This window comes from Quercus suber, unplaced genomic scaffold, assembly GCF_002906115.3.
Source record: "Quercus suber isolate HL8 unplaced genomic scaffold, Cork oak 2.0 scaffold_372, whole genome shotgun sequence".
NCBI classification, from domain to species: domain Eukaryota; kingdom Viridiplantae; phylum Streptophyta; class Magnoliopsida; order Fagales; family Fagaceae; genus Quercus; species Quercus suber.
Window position 1 is genome coordinate 503,905 of NW_027069824.1, and position 15,317 is coordinate 519,221.

Here is a 15,317-nt window from a genome sequence, read left to right on the forward strand (position 1 = left end):
ATAGTTGTTCCATGTATTAAGGAATACATATTCCTCAATTTAAAAAATAACTATTACTAAGAAATAATTATTCTCTATAATAAAGATGTAACCAAATAACTGAATAGTTTGAATAACCATTTAATTAATATTTGTTCCTAATTTTTTTTTTTTTTTTTTGTAACATCTATTTCAACATACTAAAGGTGCCCTTAATTTGTCTCCCACAATGACAAACCATTTATCCAAAGTAACACAATAAAGCCACATGTTGTGTATACCTCCTTTGAGATGGCTTGGTCTGTTATAACATATTAGAATTAGTTAGGATTAGTTATTTAATTCAGTTAGATTTTGTTGTGATTGAGTAATTTTAAACTATGTTATTTGTAATAAAATTCAAGGAACAATTCTTAGCTTCAATCTCTTTCTTTAATTTCTTCTTTCTGTTATACTCTTTTCTTCTTCCTTTTGACTGTGCCTGAACCTTGCATCAATCTCTTCTAGGGGTGTCCACAAGTGAGCTCAAGTTAAGTTTGTGGTGAATTGGATTCTTGTCTGGTGGTAGTCGTTTTGGTTGAAAGTAGTAATGAAAGAGGGAGGCTCAAAAACTCACCAGATCCAGCGAAGATCTCGTTGAATTTGGCAGAGATCTTGCAAGTTGCAGCATCTAGCAGAGGTCTCACTAGATCCTCTATGATGTCGCCAGATCTTGAACAGACATAATGACCAAGGGGTGTGCCAGAGAAACACCCACTCATATTTTACTCTCCTTCCAACCAAACCATACCCTCCTTGGGCTGAGTATTAGTTTGTTGGACTTAGTAAGGTCTTAGGCCGAGGGCTAATTGACCCCCTCTCACAAATCACTCCATTTTCCATAAATAAAAGTATCAACTATTTTAGAAAAACTTTTATGAGAAAATAAACAAGTTAACTTTTTTGACAGTTTTTTCAATTTTTCATAAAAAAATTTCTAAAATAAATGATTAAGAGCATATATATTAACCAAACCCATACATAAATATAGTAGGTGTTGGAAATAAAGGAAAGATAATACCTGAATTTTCCTTGGAAATTGCACAATTTGATATTACCAAAAAAATGGCAGAGATGAGGCGTGGACCAAGTCACTATCTTGAGACAAATCGTGCCGTCTATGGTATATCCGATGTAGTTAGACAAATAATTTCTGCACGTTGCCCTCAGGATACAACAGCCCAGCCACCTTTGCTGATTATCCTTACGAGCCTACACTGCTTGTAGGATATAAGCTCTCTATAGTACTTTCTTTTCCCAAAAATTTTTGTAAAAGATAGAATAATTTTGTGAATAGTAAAAAACAATAGATGATAAGTGTTTACGACAATAAAAAATTGTTTTTGAAAAGTCAGTAGCTTTCTAAAATAAAAATGTGTCTCTTCTATTTTTTTTTTCCATGTATATATATATAGCCGGACCTTTAACTTGTCCTTAGCCAAAATATCAAAAAGATTTGATATCAATTAAATGGTCATAAAGATATTGAAATCAATGTTATGAATGCATATATATTATATATATATATATATATAATCCAGTCAACTTTTTGCCAAAGTGTACGTTGAGGACTAGAAAAGAAAGAATTATGATGCTATGCATTTAATGTCCCATAGTTAACGTGGCTAACCTTTATAAGAATGCCTTTTTGAAAGTTTCAGAATATATATATATATATATATTACAAAAAATTGCTAGCTGTTTTGACCACTTTCCATTAAACCAAATAGTAAATACTTGTGTATATATGGTAACATAAAATAATTTAGCAATAGCTGTATATTTAAGTGCTGAAATATCTTCCATATATGACTTTATTATGTCATATTTAAATAAAAACGTTTGAATACAAAACCTTTAGAATGGAAAGTATATATTTGTAATAAAACTAAATATGCTGGCAATTATGACATTAATATCACGTTAATGTTCATAAATTTCCTGATTAAAACCATTGACAAAAGCTATTCAAATTTTGAATTAAATTTGAATTTCAAAATTTAGTATTCAATGTATCTGACATTAAGGGATAATTGATACACATAAATGAGTATCAAAATAAATATAATATTTTTTATAAAAATATCCAACAATCCCCCACTTATTTTTATAAAAAATAAATAGGTAAATATATATAAGAAATTTTCTGGGTTAAGTAGAACATTATGCATAATGGGAGTGCCAATGGCTTGAACCCTCATTTAATGTTTCAGCAACATTGTTCCAAAGTTAATAGTGATCTAAGTCTTGAACTATAACTTTTTCTATGGATACAAAACATTACATCATACACATAATATTCCAATACTCTACTACGAGCTTTTAAGCTAGCACATTACGGCCTTGTACTTTATCCCAGCATCCATGAGCTATTTAGAGAACTAGCCCCATTCTCAAAGGAAGCGGCCTCACTTCCATGCTCACTTAGGTGTGGCTATCAAGGATGTTCTTGTAACTCTAACATCCCACTCATAAGAGCTATAGTCCACATTAAGAGTTTTTTTTTTTTTTTTTTTTTTTTTTTTTTTTTTTTTTTTTTTTTATCTGTTATTGCAAAAAAATTAATTCAAGATATCAGATTGGGCTTTTTCTCAAAAAAAAAAAAAAATGGTATCAAATTGGGCTAAATTGTGATGGATTACATTTGTCAGGTTGATGGATTAAAATAACGTACACCCTTCTACAGCTGTAATTATTTAGGAAATAAAGGTGCGTAAGAAGAACCTTTGTCTTGCTTAGTGAGTGCAGATCATACATTACATAAATTTTATTACTCTTTATTTATCAAACGAGTATAATTTACAGCATACGCGTACAAGTTCAAACACTCCCCTCCCCACTCCCCCCTCAAAAAAGAAAAAAAAAAGAAAAAAAAAAGGAAGGAGAAAAGCATAAGCAACTCCTACGATTGCCTATTTGTTTGGGTTGGGCTGCATAGCTTCTGCATCAACATTTTTCTTCTTCTTGCTAAAGAGAGCCTCAATCTCTTCCAAATTTTTTCCCTTGGTCTCGGGCATGCAGTAATAGATGAACAGCAAAGATAACAAACCAAAACCACAATACAGAAAGAAGGCCCCGCCAATCGTGAGTGCTTTGGTGAGTGAAATGAAACTTATAGAAACTGTAGCATTCATAAGTCTATTCACAGCAACCCCAATTCCAACGCCAAGTCCTCTGACCCTCAAGGGGAACATCTCTGAGAGATAGATCCATGCAATAGGACCCATCCCCATTGAAAAGAAAGCCACAAATGTATAGACTGCAATAAGGCTAATGACCAGTGCCCACAGCGGTTCGTCATGGTGTTCAGCTATGGTGAGTGAAGTTGCTACTACTGCTAGGGCTGAAACCATACCCACGGCGCTTATCATCAAGAGTGGCCTCCTTCCACGTTTGTCAATAAGAAACGTAGCTATAAATATAAACACGGTCTTTGTAATCCCAGTCCCAACAGTGGCAAGCAACAGCTTGCTCTTGTTATGCACTCCGGCTTTCTTGAAAATTCTTGGACCAAATAACAAGACTGCCTCAATACCTGTTGCATGGTCAAAGAAATGGAGTCCAATTGCTGTGAATAAGATTCTTCGTACAGCAGGGGTAGGCTTCAAAAACAGTTCTTTCCAAACCTGTTCGTTTTTACTAGTTTTTGAAATTTTAACAACATCGTCAGTGCAATTTTCATCGATCCCAGCTGCAATTTTGATGTCCCGGAACCTTCTTTCGGCTTCTTTTTCGCTTAGAGAAACTTTCATCAACATTTTCTTGGATTCGGCTAGACGGCCTTGAAATGCAAGCCACCTTGGTGACTCTGGCATTTTTAGGATGCCTATAGCTAAGGCAAGCGAAGGGAGCGCTGCAATTCCAAGCATCAGCCTCCATCCAAGCTTCAAAGTCAATTTGCCCAAAAAGTAGTTTGCTACATAGCCAATTAAGATGCCAAAGCTTATGGCAACGTCCGGTAGAGAGGTGAGAGCGCCTCGAGATTCAGCAGGAGAGATCTCCGCAGTGTAAACTGGTGCAATCATAAGAGCGAAGCCCACGCCAACGCCAGCGGCGCACCTTCCGGTAAGAAGTACAGCATAGTTTGGGCCCCAACCCATCAGAACAGAGCCAATCAAGAAAATAATGGAGGCCACTACAATCGTATAACGACGACCAATATAATCTGAAATTTTCCCAGCCATAAGAGAGCCAAACAAAGCACATATGTTGAGGATTGCAGCCAGGACTGATACTTGGAAGTCATTGATTTTTAGATCATCTTCGATGAATATCATGGCACCACTCATAACACCAGTATCTGAATAATTAAGGAGAAGAGTTAATATATATATATAATTACATCAATAACGACAAAATTTGACAACAAAATTAGTTGTACTTTTTTTCTCAAAAAGATAATTAGTTGTAGTCTAATATTACCACTTCTTCAAAAAAAAAAAAAAAAAATTAATATTGCTATATATTTTGAAAAGTTGATTGTTAGATTGCATGTTTTTTTTACATTTTTAACACATATGTCAAATTTTGTGTCAATAAGATATCATTTATTATATAATTCATAAACTTATTTTTTATGCATAATTTAGACTATAAAAACTTGTAATTTAAATGATTGATTGATAACATAGATATTGATCTTTGATCTTGTAAAAATTTTGCAAGTGCAAATATGAAGAATATAAGAAGAAAATTTAATCTAATGGTAGATTTGTTAAAATCCACATCTAATAAAAAGATATTGAATGAAGTTGTAATTTTTTATTACAACTAATTTTGTAAATTAATAATAATAATAATAATAATAAGAGATTAATTTTTAATTTTTGAAAATCATAAAGGATAAAATTTAAGTGTGAGTTTGGATATGCGCAAAACCCAGCATTTTATGTGTCTGTGTTTTTTTAGTTGGGTCCTGTGCACTGTTTACGAAATCCGTAAGTATAAAAAAAACGTAAATCTAATTTTAAAACTGGGTCTTACAGTACTATTCACATATTTAAAAATTATTTCGCTACAGTATTTTTAATTTTTAATAATAAACAACAATATCTAAACAGATCTAGTACACTTTTTTAGGTGCTAGATTGTAGTTACAGAAGATGTGACTTGTATTTGTCAGGCTTATCTTGCAAGGAGTGATCCCGTGAAGGTCCCTTTAAGGACGAGGCAATATCCAGTCCCTATTATTCATTAGAAATTTTTTTTTTCAAATGATAAAATCGTTGCTCGTGAAGGTCGTATTTTGACTAAAAGTCACCATTCATGCATGCTCGTTATAATGTAAAGTTGAAATATGAATTTAAAAACATAAAAAAATAAAAAAATCTGAATGTGAAGAAAAAGATGCATATAGTTCTGATCTAAGCACGAATATATGAAGCAGTCTTAGCACTTAATATTAAGATCACTAATCAATGAATTTTGTTTTCTCATGGTTCCCATCAACAAACACACAGTGCAGAGAGAACTTACCATAGCCGAATATAACAGTGATCATAGAGATCACTATTGTACAGGAAATAGAATAGCTGTTATACGTTTTCACATCTTGCGCCTTACCCTCCGCCATCGCTATCGTCATCCTTTCAAAGTTAAATGGTTAGAGAGGCAAAGACTCAAGAGGGAATAATAGTGAGGTTTAGTCTCCAATAGTCTCCTCTGCTGTAGAGAATAAGTGAACCCAGACCAAATGATAAGAGGTGTAAATAATATATATTGAAGCCTGGGCGAGTTTCCCTTGAGCCCTCCAATTATATATTTATAGATGTTGGGAAGGGAGGGTGAAGATTATGGGGCTGGATATGGCTAAGCGATGATCTATTTTTGGGTCATATTCGTTTCAAAGTTGTTCTTCTTAGGCTAATCCGGACTTAAATTGGATTAGCTTGATGACTCAAAATTAAGATGACAGCTGATAAGGATGTCTTATTATATAATATGGGGGTTTAAGGGAGGGTGAAGATTATGGGGCTGGATATGGCTAAGCGATGATCTATTTTTGGGTCATATTCGTTTCAAAGTTGTTCTTCTTAGGCTAATCCGGACTTAAATTGGATTAGCTTGATGACTCAAAATTAAGATGACAGCTGATAAGGATGTCTTATTATATAATATGGGGGTTTTGTTGAAGTGTACAACGACTATTCAAATTAAACGTGATAAATATTTATAAAAAAAATAACTTTTAATACTATTTTTAGATCTGTGAATTTAAAATGGATATATATAATTTTTAATAAGTCTTTGAGACACACTAAGATGACAAGTTGTTAGTCTATCCTATGTACTATTTATACGAGAACCCTGCCTACTTTTATTTGGTTTTAGAATACCCTAAATCTTAGGTTTAATAAGTAAAAACTCTAAAAAAAACTCAGTAAAATTAAATATATTTTAAACTCCACTTAAAATGCCTATAAAATAGGAGATTCTCACATGATTTTAAAAATCGAACCAGCCAGTCCAATTATTCAGTAAAACCGGAAATGAAGAAAAAAACGGAAAAAACGGTAACTGACCGTTAAACCGGAATGGTTGAACCGGTTTTCCTAAATCAGTGAAACATACCTAGATCTTCTTCTGTGATGACTGAAGTAAAGCATGGCATAGCCTCTTGGAGCAATCAAGATTTCAAACCATGTGTGGAAACACAGATCTTCACACACAAAGAGTAAGAGATTTTCAGATATTCATAGAAAAAGAGAGGTTGAAAATTATTTTTTGGACTTGGGAGAGGAGAGCTGGAGAGGCCACGAAGCAAAGCACGAACACAGTATTGCTTGAATTTCTTGAAATGAGCTGCGTCTTCAGAAACAGGGAGAGAGAGATTAATAAACAAAACAACTGAACTTCTACTCTTACAAACCGTGTGCTCTGCTAGTCTGCTAACTTGGCTGTGTACACAACAAACAACGAGAGGCGCACCTTTGTTTTTAAGTTTTTAATTTGGAATCAATAACAGTCACATAATTTTGATATTCTTTTAAGCCTTGACTTTTAGTTTTTGTTTTACTTAGCACACCGATTGTAATTTTGCTTTTCCTTAAAAACATTATAATATATATATATATATGTATGTATATATATAAACTAAAGTCTTTGAAACTATCACAATTTTTCACATAAACACAATATTTAAATAAAATTGTCATTTTATTGAAATAAAATTGCATTATTTTTGTTTAGTCTAAACTTAACAATGAATAAAACTCTATCTCTATAACAAGTCAAACTTAAACTCATACCCATCATTATTATTTTATTTAAATAAAATTATTTTTTTCCCTAGAACTCTTCCCTACGCAAGTCATCTTTGTTTTCCCATTCCCAATCCGCAGGCTAACCTACACAAGCCATCTTTGTTTTCCTATTTGACTTTGAAGACCTTTGCTTTATTCCTCTAATTTTTGTTTTCCTATTTGACTTTGCAAATCTTTGCTTTATTCCTCTGAGCTAAGGATGAGGAGCAAAAGATGAAAAGAAGAAGGTTAATGCCGAAGCATAACACCCAAATAAATGTACTTATTGCCAGGCAAACTTGATGGGAGACACATGACAAATATCTGAAATTCCATTTAAACACGGTACCAAAGATTGTGTTTTACAACCATTGATCTTTGTACGTCCCTTTTTATTTTTTTAATATGGTTTTTCTAATTCTTTTACTTTATAAATATATAACGATTAACAATTGTGTTTTACAATCAGTGATCTTTGTACAGCTCCTTTTATTTTTTTAATCTGGGTTTTCTAATTCTTTTGCTTTTATAAATATATAACAATTAACCATATATCCTGCACCTATGATTGTTTATGATTATTTATTGTTTATTGTTTAAAGTTTAGACCCATTAAAAAAATTTGTTAATGGTTTTCCATGGATTTTTTTTCCCTTTTCCTTTTGTTTTTGTAGGGTTGCTAGGAGCACAAAGTAACTGGTGAGAAAAAAAAATTATTCTATGATTTTTCATGTATTTTTAAAAAAGTGATTTTGGTATGACCTTTTATACAACTATGAATCACTAAACCCTAGACCTATAATTATTTATGATTCCATTTTTTTCATTGTTTAAAGTTTAGACCCATTAAAACTTATTTTCTTTTTATGGGAACATGTATTTCTCTTTTGAATAGTCATATATATATTTTTGAATTTTTTCAATAACTTCTAGGCTCTAAATATTCTAATTCTTTAATTGTGTGTGTGTGGCATTTTAGAAGTTGTAGCATCTGAATTTTGCTTTAGTTTTTGCAATATTTGAACATGGTTGGTAGATTTCGACAATCAATTTTTCTCTTATACTTCTCTATTATGTAGTCATATATATATATATATATGTGGGGCAGTTTTTTGCTCTAAGGAAACTTAGGAGTACTTCTTTAAGCAATTTTTGCTCTTTGTCCTACATTGGAAGAGTTTTCTTCTTCTTAGTACCTTATAAGGCATGAACCAATGGCATTAGAATACCACTAGTTTGGTTATATATATATATATATTTCAATAATTTATAGGAAGTGAATCTTATGATTCTTTGGCCTTTCAAAAGTTTTAACATCTGGATTTTTTTTTTTTTTTTGCAATATCTAAAATTAGTTGACAAATTTCAATAACTATAGCCATGAATTATTCTTTTGAGGATAACACATATTTTTCTTATATTTTTCCTATTGTGAAGTCACATAATACTTTTTTTTTTTGGGTCTAGAATTTGTAAGCTCTAATTTATTTATTTATTTATTTTTTTAATTTATACCTTTTGGAATTTTTTAACATCTATATTTTTCAAATTCATATTTTTGCAATATCTGAAACTATTCGGTAGATTTCAATAGTTATAATCATGGATTATTCTTTTGAATTGAACCATTCTTTCTCTTATATTTCTTTAACGAGTAATCATATATATTTTGTTTTGTTTAAATAATTTTTAAGATAACCTTTCAGAAGTTTTAATATTTGAATTTTTGAGTTATTTTTTGTAAGTTATTACATGTTCAAGCAATGACTTGGAATATTTATTTTATAAATATTTATTTTAGTGTATTGGAATATATTATATTATTTTAGTGTGTAATATATATTATTTTAATGAGTAGAATAGAAAAATAAAAGTTGAGATGTTGGTTGTGTTGTAAAATTGTATGGTATAATTGATAAAGTAACTTTTTGATATGGTAAAATAAAATAGGATGGAAGTTGCGGATGCGGATGCGAATGCTCTACCACTACTTGATAATTATGATTTTGCTTTTGATATTCACAGAATTTTGTTTTTTTTTTCTTCTTATGATAATTATGATTAGAAAAAAATAGTAGTTTTAATTAATTAAGTGAATAAAATTAAAAAGCACTTAACTTTTCTCTAACATTGATTCATTAATATACACACACACAAAAATAAATAATAAAATTTTATTTTTAAGATTGCAATTAAACATATGTGATGGGCCATTTTGAAGAAAATAATTAAATCTAAATGAAAGGTATCACTAAATGTTATGTTTTTACATTTTGCTATTTTTATTTTCTAATTATAAGATGTAAAAACTCACATAAATTTTTACCTACATATTATTAGTAATAAAATTATTATATTTTTATATTTATAATTATAAAATAAATATTTATGATGTCACTGGTTAGACTATTGGTTTGATTCCAATTGGACAAAAAAACTAGTATCAAGTCACTTTTTTGGTTCTTTAACCGTATCAGTTTTTAAAATCAAGCACTCTCTTATTAGTCCACGTTTTCAAAACAAACTTATCCAATTTTTTTTTTTTTTTTTAAAGAAGACATTAGACCAAAAAAAAAAAAAAGCCTTATGAGGAATTTGCTAATTCAACACGTGAAATTTGTTGTCGAGATGGTCGTGTGTGTAGCATACTCCATAATTTCACTTATTGTATACTAAAAAGGGGACATAAAAATCAAGTACTTTAGCTGTCATTTTAAAAAAGATTCAAATTTTCCAATCACTTTTTTTATTTATTTATTTTTAAATTTTTTTTATACAAGATAGAAATTCTATTCTAGTCTAATGCAAGTGTATATGCATGTGAAGTTTTCTCTTGGAAACTTGAACCCCGTTCCTTGCCTTCCACATCTCACGAGCACTTATATTTGTGGAGTGACTATTGTACTAAGAGTATGTGGTAATTTTTCCAATTATTGTGAACACTAACAAGGAACTCAATTAAGTTATGTAGCCACAATAAAATTTTATTATGGGTGCATTTTTTGCTTCAAAGCCAACGGTTAGACCGGTTGGAGCCTTAGGCAATTTTTGCTTGTACCACATTAGAAAGATCTCCTCTCTCTTTTTATCTTATAAGGGATGAGCCAATAGAGAATGAGTACCACTAGTTTGGTTTTTATTGTGGGTGCATTGCAATTTATTTATGATAATGAAATCAAATTTTTCTCTAAAAATTGGTAAGTCATTCTTTCGTCAACCATATACATGAATACTTCATATCAATTTAGTAATTATTGTATTTACATTTACTAAAAGCTATTACTTAAGTTAAGTAATTATTTCCCATAACAAAAGTATACCATTCAGGAAATGGTCATTGGTACAGAATATTCCTTCACTCAATTTGGATAATGATATACCACACTTAAAAAAAATTTATATATTTAAAAAAAAAAAATATTGATATAAATTACTGGCATTACTACGAAAAAAAAAGACAAATGATCTTACTTTTGAAAAATAAATAATCTGACGTTTTATTCTAAAATAAACCAATTATTTGAGAAAAATGGAAAGACATTGTAGTATATTTTAACATTCAAAAAACAATTTTACAATTCTTTTAAAAATAAAAATGACATTTATAGTACTTTTATATTTATATGATTACCACACAAAAAAAAAAAAAAAAATTAACTTTACTTGAACTACTTTACATTATGTCATTGTGAAATCTAATTACATACTTATCACTTAGCTAATTATGAAAAAAAAAAAAGAAGATTTACTATTTTTGACTAATACTGTTAAGAGATAATGTAATATATTACATGCATAACATTATGTCAACATATAATCCATTTTAACTATCTTCACACTCAACTCTAAACCATCCTAATATAGGATTAACAAAAAAAAAAAAAACAACTGAAATTATGAAACCAATATAATTATTTATTTTAAGCATAACATAATAATTTCATCTATTATATTTTTTTTTTATTTAATATAAAGAGATAAACATGTTACTATTATGGTGCATTAATTTACTATTTAAATATTTTAACCCAAAAAAGAAATATAATAAAAAATAATATTACACATTTACATGCAACTTACTATAAATTATGTTTTCGTAATCTTTCATTTAAGATAACCAAGTGTATCACTTCAATAATTATGAAAAAANAGATTGATCCGAACCCAAATTTACATTCAACTTTAAAAAAAAAAAATATATATATATATACACACACACACAATAATAAGCAAAATAAACTGGTAATAATAGGCTCATTGAAAGGAAAGCTTACTATTTTTACTAATTAAAAAAAAAAAAAAGACTCACTTTTTGCCAATCTTTATGCAAAGATAATTTACATGACTTATATATATTGGCTAAAACAGTCAACGCATATCTATCCATAGTAGTCTTGAAAAAATGTGACAACGACATGCCAGGTCTATGTTCCAGACACAAAAAATTTCATTATTATTATTTTTTTTCAAATTTTATGAGGTGACATGCTATAATATGTGCATAATTACTTTACATGCTTTACCAAAAAAAAAAAAAAAAAAAAAATACTTTACATGCAACTACTATTGACATTATGTTCATTGTAAATCAATTACAACTTATCACTTCAGTAATTATGAAAAAATTATGAAATTTGTTATGTTTTAGACTTATTGTTACAGAGAACATTAATATATATAAACATGCATAATGCATTGTGTCATACTATATCAATCCATTTAACTATCTTCCACACTCAACTCTGAAACCACTCCTAATAAATAGATTAACAAAAAAAAAAAAACACTGAAATTACTGCCAAATATTTAAATTATTTATTCTTAAGCGGTAAAGTATAATAAAAAATAGCAATTATTAGTTAATATATATTAGTATTTACTTTACTCTTGTAAGGTTTTAAATCAAAATAATGTCTCCGCATGTATACATATACATATATATATATATATATATTAACATCTCGGACATATTATCGACAAATATTACTATAAAATTAATTTGTTTTCTATTTTCATTTAAGAGAGTAAGACGAGTAAAACAATAATTGATTCTAAAAAAAATGCAAAGCAATGCTCTCTCTCTCTCTCAATGACAAACTTGCCAGAGGCAAAGATCCTTTTAAAATATATATATATTTTAAGTGTAGAAAAAAAAAAATCATTAACCCAACTTTTCTAAAAACACACCTTTGTCTATCATATTACTCTTCCGATATAGGATATGTTATGTTCTAAATATCATATAAACTTAAAAAAATTGTCTTACTTCAAGTGATTATCTTTATCAATAAGAAATAGACAAATTCTATCTACGTTAACTAAAATTTTGAATAAATGGTTTCAAATAACCATTAATTTTAAAAATCCCAGTTAAAACTTAAAAGCATGAACTTATAAAGTTTTTTCAATTTTTCAATTTTTTTGAGAACAAAATTTTCAATTTGTACATTGCCTGCTTGGTAAGAGTATTTAAATATAGTTTTTTGTTTTGTAATCCAAAAAATGGTGGATCCTACACTTGAATTTATTGTTTGGCTAATATTTTCTAAATATAGTTTTCAAAAAACTGTATTCTATTTTCTTGATTTAGAATATGATTTTGTAAGAGTATTTGGTAAGAGTATTTAAATATAATTTTTTGTTTTGTAATCCAAAAAATGGTGGATCCTACACTTAAATTTATTGTTTGGCTAATATTTTCTAAATATAGTTTTCAAAAAATTGTATTCTATTTTCCTGATTTAGAATATGATTTTGAAAACGGCCAATGAGGTGTTTTCAAGATAGAGAAAATGTTTATCCATAGTTGTAAATAAATTAAAAATAGTGGACCTCACATATTTATCCAAACTCTTTTATCTCTTAAATTAAGGGGTTTATCTTTATCACAAAAATAATTCTCACCCTTCAAATTTGAAACTTATCATTTTTTTAAAAGTCTGTGATAAGCTCTATTCACAAAAAAGTAACTTAAAGATTCTACACATTACTTTTTGTAATTTTTTATTTTTAAAAATCTCAAAAATAGAAATGGTTTCTCAATCAATTATTTTTATTTTAGTATTTTGAAAATTGTTCTTAAAAGTAAGAGCCAAACACGTAAAATATAAAAAAGTATTATCTGAAAACTAGTTTCAAGCTATGCCCTCATACACTATGAATTGTTTTAAGCTCCTTGATGCTTTATGTGATGAGCTCATTGGTTTGATGCGGCGTTTCTGGTGGGGGCAGCATGAAAACCATAATGGAGTGGCATGGTTAAGTTGGGATAAGATGTGTGCTCCAAAAGAGGAAGGAGGGATGGGATTTCGTGATTTGAAGGCTTTTAATATTGCTTAGTTAGCAAAGCAGGGGTGGCAACTCTAGACTTGTCCAAATTCTTTATTCCACCGAGTGTATAAGGCCAAATATTTTCCTCATGGTGATTTCTTGAATGCTTCTTTTGGAAACATCCATCTTACTCTTGGCGTAGCATTATGGCTGCTCAAAAGATTATTCAAATTGGTTGTCGCTGGCAAATTGGTAATGGAAAGGTTGCAAAATTGTGGAGGGATAAGTGGCTACCTATTCCTTCATTGTATAGATTGGCTACTCCCCCTTGTCTTTTCCCTGAGGACGCTTCGGTCTCTATTCTTATTGATCTGGTTGCTGCAACAAGGAAATCAGACCTTATCCATGAGTTGTTTCTTCCCTTTGATGCTGAGGCTATTCTGTTTATTCCTCTTAGCGCATCGTTGCCAACTGATAAGTTGATCTGGGCTCCTTCTTCATTGGGTCAGTTTACTATGAGCAGTGCTCATAAGGTCACTCGCAATTCTTTGTGTGAGCTGCAATGGGTGAGTGTTCTTCGTCCCAGCATCTAACATCTTTTTGGAGTGTATTTGGAATATGCCTATGCCGAATAAAGTCAATGTTAGGACATATGTGTTTTCACTTGTTAAGGACATATTTTATGTAGTTGGCTAATCCTTTGACAAAACGCACTTACTTGTATGTAGTCTAAGTGTGTTTTTAATACTTGAAGAAACATGTTGTTCAAGTCAGTATTAAAGATGAAGATTGCCAAGAAAACAAGTGAAGGAAAGGTGTTCATATAGATAGCTCGACACGCTGCTCGATACGCTCCTCGACACCTGCTCGAACTCCTCGACACCTGCTATCTGTCAGAATTACAAAATCAGATTTTCTGATATGATTTCCTTGGATCTGTGAATATGCTTTGGGTCTTCTTTCTTCTAACCATAAAATAATAAAATGATTGTTTAAGAGCCGTCAAATTGTACACAAGTTGCAAAAGTATTGAGCAATCTTTGTTCAAGCAAATGTGATCAAAGACGAAATTCTTGACCTAGTTCATCTTCTTTGAAGAAGTTGCTGTGTATTTTGCACTAAAGAGTTTTGTGACCAAGTATCTTCCTGATCTTCATCATGTAGGATGAACTGAAATACTTGTAAGCCAACTCTTTCTTCTAAGTTGGTGAGTTGAGTCCGTACTGGGATCTGCAACGCAGTTGGTAGTCACGTACTTGGGAGCCGTGCACATCAAAGGGTGACTTCATACATGACAGAGTTCATTGAGGTTCTGAGCGGTAGAAGGGTTCATGCTAGGTGGTAAGTTACTTGGGATTGCTAACGTCAGTTGTTGAAATAGTGGATTTACGAGTCTGAACTCTCTTACATAGATGCTTTGGAGTCCCCGGTAGGTTTTCTGGAAAGTTTTTCCATTAGTTTCAACTAGATCACACTTGTGTCTATTTAATTTTCCGCTGCATATTTGAGTTGTATTAGAATTTGTTTGTGCTTATACACGGTTTGCATTCGATTAAGATCTAATTAACAACTTAGGCTTTAAAATTGTTAATCACAAGGGTCATAGTTTATCCATCAAGTGTATCAGAGCTAGGACACTCTGATTGGTTAATCTGTTGTGTTGATCCATTGACCCCTGTTTGTCATGGATAGAGGACATCTTTAATTATACCTCCTTTATTTGATGGACTAATTACGTACTGGAAAGTACGTATGAGAGTTTTTTGCAGGTCTAGAATGAACAGGTTG

General features: G+C 30.4%; 1 protein-coding gene across 1 annotated transcript; it reads right to left on the reverse strand.

Moving 5' to 3' along the window:
- Window positions 1–2,774: 2,774 nt before the first annotated feature.
- LOC112003497 (probable polyol transporter 6) lies at window positions 2,775–5,925 on the reverse strand. Its single transcript, XM_024035707.2, has 2 exons — window positions 5,494–5,925; window positions 2,775–4,318 (listed from the first exon to the last, which is right to left on the reverse strand). Exons 1-2 carry the CDS (start codon window positions 5,600–5,602, stop codon window positions 2,931–2,933), a joined length of 1,497 nt encoding a protein of 498 aa, XP_023891475.1. The 5' UTR covers window positions 5,603–5,925; the 3' UTR covers window positions 2,775–2,930.
- Between the last annotated feature and the right edge of the window lie 9,392 nt (window positions 5,926–15,317).

What these genes read in the sequence shown, in the direction of transcription:
- LOC112003497 (XM_024035707.2), bottom strand. Translation starts at nt 5,602, where the DNA reads ATGACGATAGCGATGGCGGAGGGTAAGGCGCAAGATGTGAAAACGTAT. An exon ending in CACTGTTATATTCGGCTATG is followed by an intron (nt 4,319 to 5,493) that starts GTAAGTTCTCTC and finishes TTAATTATTCAG; the next exon opens with ATACTGGTGTTATGAGTGGT.